Source organism: Nothobranchius furzeri, chromosome 12 (genome assembly GCF_043380555.1).
Source record: "Nothobranchius furzeri strain GRZ-AD chromosome 12, NfurGRZ-RIMD1, whole genome shotgun sequence".
NCBI classification, from domain to species: Eukaryota; Metazoa; Chordata; class Actinopteri; order Cyprinodontiformes; family Nothobranchiidae; genus Nothobranchius; species Nothobranchius furzeri.
The window spans coordinates 67579414-67591951 of record NC_091752.1 but is presented as its reverse complement, the minus strand read 5'-3'; the positions used below and the strand labels follow the sequence as shown (position 1 = coordinate 67591951).

General features: G+C 41.9%; 1 protein-coding gene across 1 annotated transcript in view; it reads left to right on the top strand.

The window, feature by feature from the left end:
- Window positions 1-12538, top strand: part of smurf2 (SMAD specific E3 ubiquitin protein ligase 2) — an 85829-nt gene that overhangs the window by 51246 nt on the left and 22045 nt on the right. Inside the window, exons 4-7 of the mRNA XM_015945256.3 lie at window positions 3348-3481; window positions 8247-8312; window positions 10999-11083; window positions 11252-11335. Coding sequence (XP_015800742.1) covers window positions 3348-3481; window positions 8247-8312; window positions 10999-11083; window positions 11252-11335 — 369 coding nt within the window. The remainder of the gene's footprint in view (window positions 1-3347; window positions 3482-8246; window positions 8313-10998; window positions 11084-11251; window positions 11336-12538) is intronic.

The window sequence follows — 12538 nt, the reverse complement described above, 5'->3', positions numbered from 1 at the left end:
GCTGTCACATATATCACATTGAGTCACATTTTTACGTGACTCAAGGTGGTACAGCTTCTTAAAGGGGCATGAACATTGCCAACCTACACACACCTTTTCAATTTTTATTATCAGATTTATTGACATGGGAAAAATGATCACGATAATAGTCAGAAATTTTGATAACGATAAATTTTCGATTTATTGCCCAGCCCTATGATACTGGCTCTTGTTCTCCAATTGAGTAATATCACTTGATCGAGCCTTTCGTACATTCCACACTACAAAATAGGTTAAAATGTATTCTTTGTGCTGATATCGTATGGGATTGCTATCGGTATCGTATCGGAAGTAGAAAAGTTGTATCGGGACATCCCTACTTATAACTTTAAATAAATCCCAGAAAATGGCCTTTTTTGGAATTCGCCTAACTCAAGATGGCCACCACAGCGCATTAATGGCCTTAACTCAGTCAGTTTTACAGATGTTGAGCAGAAACGTGACGTACTGAGAATCGTTTACAACATAAACTCTGATTGTGTGTAAATCTTGAAATATTTATAAGATATGACCAAAATATTATTGTCTCCATCATTTCTCAAGCTAATTAATATATAATGAGTCTTCATGATGATTAGCTGACTTCTACAGTGAAAGCTACGTGTTAAATCAGATATTTGACCTCTTCCTGACTGCTCTTGTTTTCTGTTTGTAAAGGGTTTAACTTACATGTTATTTAAGGAACCATGAGACCTGAGATTCCATAGGAAATATGGAATCAATCTTATGGATACGTATGTGGGTACTGTTTAACCAGAAGATTGGAACTTTTTATTGCAGGGATTATGTAACACTTCGTAATCACTCAGAGACAACAGAAGAGAGAGTCAAGTTTTAAAGTTTAAAGATTTATTACTAAACAAATTAAAATTAGACTAACTTTAAACACTAAATGTATGGTGTAACTAAGGTGAATGAGACGGAGAATGGTGTAGTGTGGAATGTTGTTCAGAACCAGCAAATCCGAATAAATGATTAGTTCTGATGGGAGTGAAGGTGATGTCTTCACGCTAATCTTTGATTTGGAGATTCATAAACACATAAGACGCCATTTTTGTCGCTCCACACATACCCTTAGAATGAGACCTCCGTACAGATCCAGAATGTCAGGTCCTCGAACCCCTCTTTCAGTACCGGAGCCGATGAAACAGCGTCAGCAGTAGGACAGACTAGTCTTTGGATTGTCTCCAGGTAAAAAGCGACGGTTGGTTGACAGTGTCAGATGGACCCGGAGGGTCAATGAGTTCAGCTTTTATTCTGAAAGGAACCGTTGCTTGGTTGGTAAAACGCAACAGATTTTATCCAGCTTGTCGTTGGTTCTTTCGGCTGAAGAGGAAAGTTACGGATTGGCCACTCCGACAACTTCACTAGAACGCTTTGAACTGGCGTTAAAGATGACGTGGGCATAGTTTTATACTATGTTCTCATTCAAACGCCAGCTGTTAAACATTTCAAATTTTGAGTTTTTAATAAATGTTCAAAGATTAAAGTTTTCTGCTGTTAAGCATTTTTTTATCCATTCTTCACCTATATTCTGAGCTTTATTACACTTGTTGGTGATTTTTGCTTCTAAATCTTTAAATACATTCAGCTCATTTTGACAGTTTAGCTTAGTTTCAGCTTCACTTCAGCTATTCAGCAGCTTCAGCAATCCGTTTCTGAATTTGGCTTATGCTACTCATTTCACAGTTCAACTAAATATGTAAATTAAACTGTTAAACTAGTCCTACTCAAACAACAAGTGTTTAGACATTTTTGCTGTCCAGATTTTTAAATAATGTTCAGATTTCAGTTTTCTGCTGTTTAGGACTGTTTTCTCCGTTCTTCACTTTTTGTGCTTTATTTACATTTTGGTGCTTTTTGCCTCTAAATCTTTCAAAACATTCAGCTCATTTTAACAGTTTTGCTTAGTTTCAGCTTCAGCAATTAGTTTCTGAATCCAGCGTATGATGCTAATTTCACAGTTCAGCTGAATGTAAAAATTAAACTGTTAAACTAGTTAAACTAGTCCTACTGAAATAACAGGTGTTTAGACATTTTAGCTGTCCAATTTTTTTAAACAGTGTTCACAGATTTGAGTTTTCTGCTATTTAGGATTAGTTTTCTTGATTCTTCACTTACTTATTGTGCTTTTTTTGCTTCTTGGTGCTTTTTGCTTCTACATCTTTCACTACATTCAGCTCATTTGACAGTTTAGCTTAGTTTCAGCTTACTTCAGCTATTCATCAACTTCCCAAATTTAGCATAAACTGCTAATTTCACAGTTCAGCTAAATGTAAAGATTAAACTGTTAAACTTGGCAAAGCTGTCCAGATTTTTATACAATGTTCACAGATTGAAGGTTTTTTTTTTGCTATTTAGCATTATATTTCTCTATTCTTCACTTACTTTTTGTGCTTTATTTGCTTGTTGGTGCTTTTTGCTTCTACATCTTTCAAGACATTCAGCTCATTTTGACAGTTTTGCTTTGTTTCAGCTTCAGTTCAGCTGTTCAGCAGCTTCAGCTTACAGTTTCAGCTATCCAGCATTCAAACAGCATTTGTGCAATAAATGCAATTTTTCTAGTTAATATTTTCATTTCACAAATTGGTTCACATTTTATTATTGACTAACACTTTGTTTGATTCGCATATTAAAAATAGAGTTCTTTGATTTATTAAAAAGAAAGAGTCCTTTGTCTTCATTCTTCTCTTGAGCTGGAAAGGAAAACAGTTTAGGAGCAGATGCATGAGACCTTGAGGCAATATCTCATGCAGATTAGTTCTCGCTGAGGAGAGGGGGGAAATGACTTTTAGATGGAAAACAGTCATTTCATTCCGTTACATGTTCAACTAGTTTATTAAGCAACCTTTTAAATCTTTTTCAATTAATATTTATACATTCTGCTTTTGGGGATTTCTGTAAAGTAGGTTTAATGCTGGTTCACAGATGTCATGTAACTTGATAAAGTCCAGAAAGCCTTGAAATGATGCTAGTTTGTTCAGACGGTAACGTTAAATGAGGCGGTTGCTTCCTGTGTTTCCTGAGGAGTGTTGCTGGGATATTATTAATGACTTGTTGCTTTTGTTGCTTCATCAAAAAACGTAGATGTCTAAGGGTCACACACTCACACTGGAAAATCCCTCCAAGCCGACACGTCTTCTACTTCCGTCTCCGTACTCCCAGTGTGCTTTATTCATGCCGCCTTAAAGCTGAGAGTTGTTACGAGGGGAGAAGAGCCTTCCCCTGGACGTGTCCTGCAGGTGTCATTTAATACACGCCTCACAGGAACACTGACTGGTGTGTGACTGATTCTCTGTTTTCCTCAGATATATCGGCAAATCCGACTCCATCACAATCAGCGTCTGGAACCATAAAAAGATTCATAAGAAGCAAGGAGCTGGCTTCCTGGGCTGCGTTCGCCTTCTGTCCAACGCCATCAACCGCCTTAAAGACACGGGCTGTAAGTCTCACATGTTCTATTGTTTTTATTTTATCTTTGACTCTACTTAAATTCTCTACACCTGTTTTAATTTTGCTGACAACATATTTTATTGTTTTTATTTCCTGTGAAGGAATTTTTTTAAACAAAAGCTAAAATTTATACTTCTAGAAAAATGCAATTATGACAAAGAAAGAAAACGGTCTTTTATACAGCGCCTCTCAAGATAAAAATCACGAGGGGCTTCACAAAAAACAACTGAAGCATAAAAAAGATTTCAAAATATGATTAAAAAAATGTTTAAAATGAGAAATAAATAAATTGTGGTTAAAAAAATTTTTTTTTGATTGAACAAACCTTGATGGACATCTTTGTTGATGAATTCAATTCAAGTTTATTTAATAAAGCTCCAAATCACAACAAGAGTCGTCTCAAGGCACTTCACATAAAAACTATCCAATACGGGTCAGGTCATTAAGCCAATCAGGAAAAAAAGTTTCCTATATAAGGAACCCAGCATGTTGCTTCAAGTCACTGACTAGTGTCGGTGACTTGAATCAATTCTCATACTAAGCAAGCATTTAGCGACAGTGGAGAGGAAAACTCCCTTTTAATAGTAAGAAACCTCCAGAGGATCCTGGCTCAGTATAAGCAGCCATCCACCACGACTCACTGGGGATCGAGAAGACAGAGCACACACACACAAACACACACACACACACACACACACGCACACACACGCACGCACACACACACACACACACCAAGTAATGTGTCTATAGTTATATTGTGATTTATTAGTAAATATTCTATTTGGTGAGAGATACACTTTATTGTATTTATCCTAGTGAATCTATAATTAAACGGGTAAACTAGTAGTAGCACATCCAACGTCAAAGAGAGTAAAGTGTTAATATCAGGAGAGGGAGAATGATTAAATGTTAGCAACAGTGTTCAAGACGATGGCCCCTCTCCATGAGGCCACCACAGCTCAGCAGAACATCGTTGTAGCTTCTTCTGGGGAGAAAAACACTTAGAGAGAAAATAAAGTTAACAGCTAAAATAGCAGGAAATAATACAGTTAAAGAGCAGATTGTAGAAGAAAGCAGAAGAGTGTGGAAAGTGGTCAGTGTATCCTCCAGCAGTCTAAGCCTATAGCAGCATAACTACAGAGATAACTCTGGATAACCTAGCCTTTTAGATGAATGAAAGACGACAATGAAAATTGACAGTATCAAAAATACGATCAGAAAAGAGAGCGGACAAAAGAACCAATCAACAAAGGAATCGGTGGGACTAAACGAGACAATAACCAATCAGAGTCCGGAGCCGGCCGCTTTTTGAACATGCTACCAATAACAGTTGAACGGTTTATGTCTAAAAGGAGAAAATGTCCACAGCTGGGAGGAAAAGCATTAGATGTGACCGTCTGTAAAGTCTTTGCATGGTGAGCACACATCCGGGGTCATTTTTCGTTTTTGTGGTGTTGCTTTGGCATTCTGTATTATCAGTGTTCGATGTCCGGATGGTGTTTATGAGAGAGAAAAAAACATTCAGGTGGCCCACTTTGGTACGTGAGTGCAGGTAAAAGTAATAAATACAACTGAAAACAGTTCTTACCTTTAGCTTACCTCCTTGTATGATTGGAGTAAGTGTTTTTAATGTTTTGATGGTACGATATGTCAGAAAACGGTTTACAATATGTTGCGATATAAAAAGCTAGACTAGATTTGCAATTTTTAAGACAGAATTTAATTAGAGAAATGAGTCCAGGCGCTTCGAAGGCCCAATCCCAACACGCACTTCCATACTTGCGCCCCTCATTTGCACGATCCCGACCAGGGGTGCGAGTGCATAGGGTGTCCCGATTCAGCGCAGATTGTGCATAAGACAATGCAAAGGAACCTTGCCTTGATGTCTTGGCCCCGCCCCGGTCGCCTAGGAGATACGTCATCGGGAGCCGCCAAGACGTGTTCCAGTCGGGTCCAGTATTCATGTTATACCGAGGCGTGTGTTCTCCATTTGTTAGCCATTTAGCTAGCTGAGCAAGGACATGTGGGAGGTGTCTTGTAGCCTAGCCTTGGCCAAAAATTACCCACAATACACCGCGGTATTCTCAAAAGGATGGCAGATCAGAAGCCGGCAGCTACTTCAGGGACAAATTTCAAGTCTAAAAGTAAGTCCGCTAATTTAAAATGCTTGTTTTAGATCCAAAGAAGTTATCTGTGGTTGGTTAGTTGCTTAGTAGTTCCAGCTTCGGTGGCTAGCGGGTAGTAACTCACTTATATTTTTAATTTAATAAACGTATACACAATTTAAAAAGTGAAGGGCTCGTTATATATTTATATTGAAACTAGTACGTATAAAATATAATGTTATCTCCCGTGTCACGTGACCGCCGTGGAAGCTGCGGTCACGTGATGCAAGTGTTCCATTTAACCGTTTTCTTTGACCAAGGAAGGACAGTGTCCTCGTAAGCAAGGCGCCTTGACATGGAGAAACACCACCAGTGTTATCAGGAGATCTAGTTGTTCTGTCAGGGCGAAGGCTTTACACACTGCTGCCACCTACTAGCTGGAGTTTGAATTGTACCACGAAGCAGAAATACAGTAAATTTTTGCAAATTAATTTACAGCAAAAATGCGATACACTGTTTTTAAATATGCACCTGAGTGCACCACAGTGCTACCTTTTGCTTCTATCCTCGTGAGTAAACAGAGTTGTAGATGTAAAACTCCTTTTATCTTTTACACAGAAACACTTTAAGGGCCCACGGTGGGACTTAACTCTCTTTATGACCCTTTTTCTTTGACATGGCACCGAACATAACACCTCAGCTGCTTTCCACGTTGGAGGTTTAATGATGTCACTTGTCATTGTTAGCATGTTAAAAGCCCAGCGTTGTAGAGGAAGGTCAGAGGGAAACGTGGGCGTGAACATCATCTCCGCCTCAGCTTTTACAGCACAGATCACTCGTTCATCACTGCACTTCTGATGAATACCTGTTCATGTCTTTAGCTGTCACTATGGATTTACAGATGGACGTTTGCTCAAGCACCTAAACTACACAACCTGCAGCCTGAAAATGCTCAAACTCTTCTGAATCAAACGCCTAAACCATATGTAGGGACAAATAAACACACTCAGTGGAACCGAATGCTATCATGTGATGGAAACACGCCATTAGTGTCCTGTCCCGCTCAGTCAGTCTGACGGAGGCCAGACCGGAGTGTGAGAGGGGTCAGCCGTCTGCCGCTGCCAGAACAGGAAGAGCCATTCAGCATCGCCCTGCAATTACAGTAAAAATGTCTCGTGTCGGAAGCTAGCTGCAGAAACGAGACGGCTGCTTCAGCAAACGTCTCTCTGTAAAAGCAAACTGTTTTAGCTTCGGTGGAACAGTGCAGGGTTTGCTTCTGCTCCCATCGAGAGCTGGTATCTGCTCTGAGAACCTGCGGTAACTCTGGCCGCACCAGGAAAGAGTCGCAGAACTTTTCCTAAAAACTCCCGACTCCGTTGTTTTTCCTGAAGCTACTCAGGAAACCTGAAGCTCGTGGAACAGCTGTGAGTGGTTTTCTTTCGCGTTTCCTTTTTGTCCCGGCTCGCCCCTCAGTTTCCCCTTCAGTCTCCTACGTGGAGTGGCAGCTCTTGTGTGTGTGTGTGTGTGTGTGCGCGCGCGCGCGTGTGTGTGTGTGTTGTGACTAATCCCGATCTCCATCTGCCGACCTAGACAAGCGGTCATTTTACACAGACGTACATAATTGTGAAGCTATTTGAGTGTAAGCACAGAATTGTAGTTCGCTCTCTCTCTTGTGGTCTTCGTCATTCTTCGGGACTCTTCTTTTTTCTGCCCTCACCAGCAGTTGCCTCATTGTCCCCTCCACAAACCTCGAGGAGGACATTGCACTGACTACAACATTTGTGTATAATTGCAGAGTGTCTTTGACTGACTATAGTGTTTATGTATAATTGCAGAGAGTTAATGTCTCTTGTTTTGGTCTATATGACTTGGCAAAGATTTCCTTGTGTGTTCTTCTCTGAACTTTTCAACTGCGTGTGCATTTTGTGTTTTCCTGGCGGCCGCTGACCTCCGGCCAGCCTTGTAACGCTCTGACCGTTGCCTGTTTTGGTCTCTGTTTAGTCTAGACAGACATCCTGAGCTGATCTGCATGACACCCAGACAAGACGGGGCAGATAGTGGCATTTCTCATGTCTGCAGGCAGCTTGAACATTTTTCAGTCTGGTTTTTTCCCTCTTTTCTTCTGCCTGATCTTTCTTTCTCCCTCTCCCTCCTTCAGCCTCACTCTGAAATTCCTCAGACTTTGAGAAGTTAAGACAAAGAGCTTCCAGACTTTGGCAGAGGTCTGTGTCCAGGCTACGTCTGGGCGGAATAGTGCAGGCTTTGTACTGAAATTTGTCAAACGTTTGACCCCTCTGTTTGAACCGAAGCCCGCTCTGTACTGATGCTCGGTGAGATTTTTACAGCCGTGGCTGCTCCACAGAGTGGACCATCTGTTCCGGGGCACAGCCAACTGCGCTCCGTAGACAGAAGAACGGGAGACGGATAATGAGGGAGAGAGGAACTGACTCTGAGTGATGTAAATAATGCTGAGCAATGGGACTCGTCCAAGAAGAGAAGAGTGCATCCAAACACACGCTGTTTAACATGGATCGTCCTCTCTCAAGTCCCTTCTCCTCTCGCCTTCTTCCTCTGCTTTTATTGTATTTCTGTTTGGTTCTATTTGCACTCCTAACACTTTCTTTTTCTGTTTCTCTCTTTCCTGAACAGACCAGAGACTAGACTTGATCAAGCTTAGCCCCAATGACAGCGACACGGTCAGAGGGCAGATAGTGGGTGAGTAAAGTAAACACCAAGAAACGAAGGTAAATGGGTCTTCAGGTGGTTTGGATGCACCCATCTGAGTTTTTAGGACCACTTTTCATACATCTCTTAACTTATCAATGCATTATATTAAAATAAGCTACCACTTGTACACTTTGCTTTCTTATAAAAATCTATGGAAGAAATATAGTCTCACCAGAATATGACATTTTTTAGACATTGAATTTATGACAATGAAATTTAATTCTAAGTTAGTTTCCATAGCCGTCGTCACACACTGCACTGGTGAAATTCATCTCCGCATTCGACCCATCCCCGTGGAGGGGAGCGGTAAGCTGCAGCGGTGGCCGCGCTCGGGAACTATTTGGTGCTTTAACCCCTCCCCCAATCCAACCCCTTAAAGCTGAGGGTCAAGCGGGGAGGCGTTGAGTCCCTCTTTTTAAAGTCTGTGGTATGACCCGACCGGGAATCGAACCCCGATCTCCCAGTCCCAGGGCGGACACTCTACCACTAGGCCACTGAGCTGGAAATTATGTTTTTAAATATTTGTTTTACTTAAAATACACTAGCAAAAATTTTAACCCATAAATGTCAACTGTAGAATTTCTATTGAGGTGACCTACTGGTGACCCAAGCCAAAGAAGTCACCCTTCGATCGAGTCGAGCGGGTTTTTATCCAACCAAATTTTGCTTCTCGGATCACGTGACGCCATTGAAGTGTTGACTCGACTGAGTAACGATTCCTTTGGCTTGGGTCACCAGGAGGTCACCTCATTTGTTGTTGAATCTCTGAAGTTGAATTCCTGCTGATGACATTTCTACGTTTCATTTAAAAAGTTCAAATACATATATGTATAGAATAAAAATTCTCTGTATAACAAACGTCATTCTGGTGAGATAATACAGGGTATCTGCGGGTCCTTAAAAAGTCTTAAATTAGCTTTTCCAAATTTAAGGCCCTCAAAATCCTTAAAAATGACAAATAATCCTTAAATACAGTTTCCGAAGGTATTAAATTACCAAAGACCCAATAAACATTTTATTCCTGTAAAATTTTCGTGAATTTCCAGTTAGTGTTCAGCATTTTTTGTGTACGATGTTGACGTAAGCAGAACCGTACACATTCAGTTGGTTGTGAAAGGGGACTATTTTTAGATGAGCACATTAGCTGGTTAAGCTAGTGGGAGCTTGCGTCATGGGGAAGTGCAAGTTTAATGGTAACTGGATGGCTAATCCCACGTTCACTACGTGGTTAGCACCGGTTCCAGGCAATAGCTGGAAATTATAGCTTAAATTTAATTTTAAAAAATGATAAATAAATGACCCGCACTTGTATAGCGCCTCTCAGAGTAAGGACTCCAAAGCTCTTTACACTACAGTGTATCATTCATCCGTTCACACACACATTCACACACTGGTGGGGATGAGCTACGATGTAGCTACAGCTGCCCTGGAGCGCACTGATGGAGGCGAGGCTGCCGAGCACAGGCGCCACCGGTCCCTCCGACCACCACCAGCAGGCAAGGTGGGTAAAATGTCTTGCCCAAGGACACAACAGCAGAATTCTCTGTCCGGAGCCGGGATCGAACCTGCAACCTTGCAATTACTGGACAACCCGCTCAACCTGTTGAGCTACTGCTGCCCTACTTTAATAGCTTAAATTTGGTCAAAGTGGCCATGAAAAAGGTCCTAAAAAGTCTTAAATTTGGCTCTCTTAAACCTGTTTAAGGTTTTAAATGTTGTTAAAATAGTAATCTGATCTTAAATTCAGTTGATTACAACCATAAATCAGCAGCAACACATCAGATGTGGTTTCAGAATGCAGCGGCTGTGTGAGCATCAGTACAGCAAAGAGAAGTGCTTTTGTTGGATATCTGATAATAAACCCATCAACAGAAAACATGAACATCAGTGGAAAAGCGGGGCGTTGGTTGTTCTGGAGCATACAGGTGCGTGTTAACCAAAGGAGAATCAGCTGTTGCTGCCAGTCACTCTTAGGAGGGTTCAAAAGTTCTTTCCAAACTATTTAGTGTTTGTTATTCTACAGAAAGATTAAATGAGGACATGTTTCAGAAAGCTGCCAATCTTCCCAGCACGCTCACACTAAAGCCAGAACACACGGTTCTCTGAAAATATGCAAAAAAAGCAGGAGATATGCGTCGGGTTGTCCAGGCCTCGGCTAGCGTGATGAATGTTAACATCTGTGGCAGCAAAATTAGAGCAAGGCTGTGCCAGAACGGCTTGCTGGGAAGAAAGTATCTTCTCTGAAAGGAACATGGCATCCCTGCAGCCACAAGCTTTCTGGGGGGATTTAATGCAAAAGCACAAATCCAAAACATAGCTCTAATCAGTTCTGAGCTGATCAAACACAGCATGTCAGCACAAACGACACACGCCAGCTGTCGGCACGGTGGGAGAGGGTTGATGGTTTGGACACGTTGCAGTACTCTGCAGACCTCTGTTTTAGACTGGCACTTGTGAGGTTCTTTGTTTTTCTGAGATGCATAAATACAGAATCCTAAAGGTGCATTTTGTGTTTCCATGTCAGTCAAGTTGACACAAAGAGATTAGGATGGTGCCTGTGCCTCGTAAAGATATACGGCCCCGCTTTGTGTTTTGATCAAATCTTGGTGCCCAGGCTGTGGTGGGATGTCTTGTAACACTAGCATGTGCATCTGTCTGCCATGTGTTCCTGAAGTGAGTCTTCAGTCCAGGGACCGCATAGGCACAGGAGGTCCCGTGGTGGACTGCAGCCGGCTGTTTGACAACGATCTTCCAGATGGGTGAGTTATACAAAATCGCCTCGTTTGTTTTATCGGCTGCTGCAACTCATAAACAACACATGCTCCCTTCAAGTACAAGGAGGGAGATTTTCATACAGATATTCGTAAAAATCAGATTCTGCTCGGCTGTATCCGCTCACCGCTGCATCTGTGTGTTTGTGCTGCCAGCTGGGAGGAGAGGAGAACCGCGTCTGGACGGATCCAGTACTTGAACCACATCACACGCACCACACAGTGGGAGAGGCCGACCAGGTGAGGACACTCAGCAGCTCGCAGAAACCTAAACCCAGACCTCTTCCATCAAACAGCAGGGGGTCCATGGAAGACCTCATCTCTGACCTCGGTGCTTTTAAATTGGAAAACCCTGGTGAGAAGTGAAGTGGGCTCCTTAAGAAAAAGTGTCAGACTGGTTGCTCCAGACAGCGAGGTTTAATGATGTGGAAGAGCCAAAAAAAAAAAAAAAAACTCTTGAATATGACAGAAAGGGGTGTAGAAGCATCTGTATTTAATATTTACTTTTTCCCATGCTTGTTCTGAGAAACGTTCTGGTGTTTCAGCCTCCTATGGCTTCATATTTTCTTCCTTCTAAAGCCTGATTTATACGTCTCCGTGTGCGGAGACACGCAGCACCAATGTGCGTCGGCACAAGGGCTCTCCGACGGGCTCACAGAGGGTGACGAAGACGTGCCCAAAATTTAAACCTCCGCCGAAAGTGATGGAGACCGCAAACTTGAGATTGGTCAGGACGCCACTTCCTGTAAATTCGTCACCAACCCCGCCGTTGCCCAGTTAAACTGTGAAAAGATAGTTAGCTGCAGACTCAGAACAGATTGAAGAACGCATCGTGGAAAACGTCTGAAAATAGGAACTTTTATTCACCCGTGAGTGAAGGAGTACAAAATACGGTGCAAACGTGGATGGAAATGACCGGAAACGTAGGTTTAGAGGTGGTGACCGCATGAAGAGGTGGAGGAGAATGAAGGACAAATTTGTCCGTGTTATAAAGTCTCTGAAAGATATAATCACATTAGTAAATACACTATCGTGTACCAGATACATGAGTGTTATGGTGGCAGGATACCACAGAACAACGCTACGCCCTCTGTTGTCCTGGCGAGGAATTGCTCTGCAACACTCTGCTTCCTGCGTCAAAGTTTGCATGTGAAAACCTTTCCGAAACTCTGTGCACATCTCTCTATTGCGGAGCTCACGGAGAAATATACGTCAGGCATAACACCACTACACTTTTTGTAAAAACTGGGGGTGGGAATTTAACGCTTTCATTTCAATTAATTAATTAGAAAAATATTCACCCCTTGAGCCCAAGCTCCCCCACATGGGGGATGGAAAAGTCTAGCATCAGAATATATGTCATATATATCAGTCAATATCATTAATATGCACCCCTAACAAAACCGCAGAGCCTGGGCTACAAAACCAAATAAGCTTTTTTAC